This window comes from Sinocyclocheilus anshuiensis, unplaced genomic scaffold, assembly GCF_001515605.1.
Source record: "Sinocyclocheilus anshuiensis isolate Anshui unplaced genomic scaffold, SAMN03320099.WGS_v1.1 scaffold719, whole genome shotgun sequence".
NCBI lineage: Eukaryota > Metazoa > Chordata > Actinopteri > Cypriniformes > Cyprinidae > Sinocyclocheilus > Sinocyclocheilus anshuiensis.
Window position 1 is genome coordinate 261,795 of NW_015552643.1, and position 3,896 is coordinate 265,690.

The 3,896-nt window shown below is 32.4% G+C and overlaps 1 protein-coding gene across 1 annotated transcript in view; it reads left to right on the forward strand.

Moving 5' to 3' along the window:
* Positions 1 to 3,896, forward strand: part of LOC107666937 (inter-alpha-trypsin inhibitor heavy chain H2-like) — an 18,078-nt gene that overhangs the window by 11,924 nt on the left and 2,258 nt on the right. The window contains exons 13-14 of the mRNA XM_016458467.1: positions 2,139 to 2,252; positions 2,335 to 2,533. Coding sequence (XP_016313953.1) covers positions 2,139 to 2,252; positions 2,335 to 2,533 — 313 coding nt within the window. The remainder of the gene's footprint in view (positions 1 to 2,138; positions 2,253 to 2,334; positions 2,534 to 3,896) is intronic.

Consider the following 3,896-nt stretch of genomic DNA (forward strand, 5'->3'; position numbering starts at 1 on the left):
ATATAAATACACAAACATACAGTATATATTTTGAAAATATTTACATGTATATACATTTATATATTTGTATTCTTAGATTTTATATTATATATAAATATATTTAATATATAAACATAACATATTTTTCTTAAATATGTACATGCATGTGTTTGTATTTATATATACATAATACATATACACAGTACACATACACATATTATGTAAACAACAACTTTTATTTGGATGCGATTAATCACGAAGTTTAACAACTGATGCGAACCACAATGAGATTTGAGTTCCCTTTCAAATTCAGAATCAGTATGAACGCAACAAGAATTGGTTTCTTGCTACTTAAGCAAAGTGTTGGGGGTAATGCATTACAAGTAATGCGAGTTATGTAGTCAGATTACTTTTTCAAGTAACTAGTAAAGTGCAGAGGCCTTGTGTGCGCTGTGTAAATATGATGATTGTGGCAGTTATAGACTAAATGTGAACGTGCATTTACTCATCTCACTTACACAAAAACAGATTCAGTATTCCACAAAATGAATAAAAATAGTGAAACGCAAACTCAAAATATGACGCAAACCTGCAATAATTGAATATGTCAAATAACACAAATATCCTTTATGTATTTAATCCCATTTATGTCTTTGCTGCCGACCTTCGATGATCCAATTCAACAATATTAATAAGCAAAAACGAATTTTTGGTGTGAAAAATTGGCGCCAAAAATACTTTTTTTTTTTTTTTTTATGTTCAAGCCCAACCCAGATAAGAAAAATGAATGAAAAGGTAATATAATACATTACTTTCCATAAAAAGTAAAACGGTACATTTTTAGGAAGTAAATCGATATTGTAATGTATTACTTTTAAAGTAACTTCCCCCAACACTGCTTAAGGAAGACACTACAGACAAAATTACTGTATTTTCATGCACTAGTCAGTATTGAGAGTTTGGGATATTTGGCATTTCATAACGTGTTGTTTCATACTAGTGGAAAGAAAACATCCAGAATACAGTTTTAAGTGTTTATTTTTTTGCACTTTGTTTTTGCACCTGTAGACTTCAATTACAATTCAATTAAAACCCCTTAACTGTCACCCCCCATTTTTTTAAAATAGGCATGCAGGTGCACTATCCAAACTTAAATTGTTGTAATTTATGAACACTTTGGAATACAGACATAAGGTTGGTCTCTTTTTAAAGAAGAAAATTGAAGGTTGAAAAGTGGAATGTTTTCAAAAAATGTAAGTATCACTTAAATTGTTGTCATTTATGATCACTTTGGAATACAGACATAAGGTTGGTCTCTTTTTAAAGAAGAAAATTGAAGGTTGAAAAGTGGAATGTTTTCAAAAAATGTAAGTATCAAAAAGTTATGGTAGTATATGCATTATATAAATATAAATGCACTATATTAATTTTATTTTATTTTATATATAATACATATTTTACATAACAGGTTTTATTCTAAAATTGGTATAAAATTAAACCCTTATGTCTAAATAAGTTATGTTCCAAATTTGAAGTTGATATGAAAAGAATTGAGGTTCCTGTGAGATTTTATTTTGGGGGGCGTTATACCACAAACACACAAATGTGTGTTTCTGTCACAAATGTTTAGATTTCTCTGTCAATATTACTTCTATCTCAAAATAAATCCTGAGATTCAGACCTATCCAATGATATATTTTCTGTCAAGATTATAAAAATGTTTGATTCTAAAAGACCGTAATGCATTTTGTAATATGACACTTGACACTGCCCACTAAGGGGGAGGAGACCGCCAAAAGATTTTAAAGTACAATTTCCATGGTAACGCAATGTCCGATTTCAAAATGGTTTTCACAGGATGAACCTTGGGCTTCTAAGCTTTCAAAAGATATATGATTTATGATGATTACTAAAAGATTTGATAGAGAAAAAGGACAACAACAAAAAAGAGCGCCAAGCGTCCCACAGGTGGGACGGTGACTAAGGGGTTAATTATTTTTTCCTCGCACGCGCTAAGCCAGAAATGTCCACTTCAGTATTCATTTTTCAGTTTTTATTTACCTAGTGCGTGTGGTACACTTAAAAGCTTAAGGAATACTGCTCTACCACTGCTACATATTCTATGGTGAATCTTCCTCATCCTTTTGATTTTATTGCAGTGGACAGTGATCCCCACTTCATCATTCACTTACCCAAAAGCAACATAGACATCTGCTTCAACATCGACTCCAAACCAGGACACATCCTCAACCTGATTTCAGATCCTGGAACAGGTAACTTGACGTCTTCCATCACTTGAAAAAACTGAAGTCCTTTATTTATTTCATATTCCATATGTGTTTTTTTCCTGTCCAGGAGTTACAATCAACAGTCAGTTGGTTGGGTCTAAGAAGATGAAGAACAACAAAATCCAAACATATTTCGGCACCATCTCCATATACTCTAAAACAGACAGTGTGCAGGTTATAGTAGGAACTGACAGAATCGACCTGATGGAAGGCAGGAACAATCACTCCTTCTCTTGGGGAGCCACAGTTGAGCTTGCACTTAACAGGTATCAAAAACAAACTTACTCCAACAAACATCACAAATATAGGAATCAGTGACTGCAGGCTAGTAAACTTTACAATATACTTGAACTGCAGACACAACTGTAGTTTTGTTAAGTGAAATTTGTTTTGTCCATCATATGGCCATCATTTTTTTAAGAGGTTAAGAGTATTTATAACATTTTACTTTCATAATCTGATGTATTTCCAAAATGAAATTGAATATTCAATAGAATATTTTTTATCCGTTTTATTCATTTAATTGGATCATGTGATATTATTGGCTATTATTAAAAACTGTTTTTTTTTTTTTTTTTTTACTTTTTGACGACATGCATAATAATACTGGGGACATTTATTATGGAAGCAATAATTCATGTTTTATTTAGGGATAGTTCACCCAAAAATGAAAAGTCTGTCATTAATTACTCACCCTCACGTTGTTCCAAACCAATAAGACCTTTATTCATCTTCAGAACACAAATTAAGATATTTTTGATGAAATCCGATTGCTTTCTGACCCTGCATAGACAGCAACGCAACTGAAACATTTTATGGCCCAGAAAGGTAGTAAGGACATCATTTAAACAGTCCACGTGACTTCAGTGGTTCAACCTTAGTTTATGAAGTTACGAGAATACTTTTTGTGTGCAAAGAAAACAAAAATAATTACTTTATTCAACAGTTTCTTCTCTTCAGTGTCAGAGTTCAACGCGCATTCACGAGAGTACCACGGCGCATGCGTGTGGTGCTGCCATTATCGCGGGAAGTAGGGGTGCTGAGGGTGCTGGGGGTCCGGTGTTAAAAATTAATTTATGAACAATTTATAACAAAAAATAAATAAAATTAATTTGAATATTAATTAAAATTCATTGGAAAAATGTAGCCTAAGCTGACAAGAAGCAACTGTTAAACATGAGTCAAGTTGAATCAAATTGACTGTGAAAGTCATTTCAACTTATTAAACTGACTTAAAAAATAATTTGTTGCCATGATTTTTTGATTATATTATTACCTGTAGTGTGCCGTACCCAAATTAAGAATGAATGACCATTTCTACTGACATAGCAAAGAGACAGCAGAGAAAGAGCGAGAGCGTTTAACTCGTCAGCAACAAATCTCGCATTCTCACATCTTTAGCGCTTATTTTGATCTTTAACGTTAGATCTTTCCTATTGTTGAAACAAAATTAATGCTTAAGGTTGATTCAGTATTACTCTTAATGAAAAAAAACACACACACAAAACATCAGCAATGCTACAATGTCAAAGTTGCTGACTCGCTTATATTAAAGGGGTCATATGATGCGATTTCAATTTTTCCTTTCTCTTTGGAGTGTTACAAGCTCTTGGTGCATAAAGAAGATCT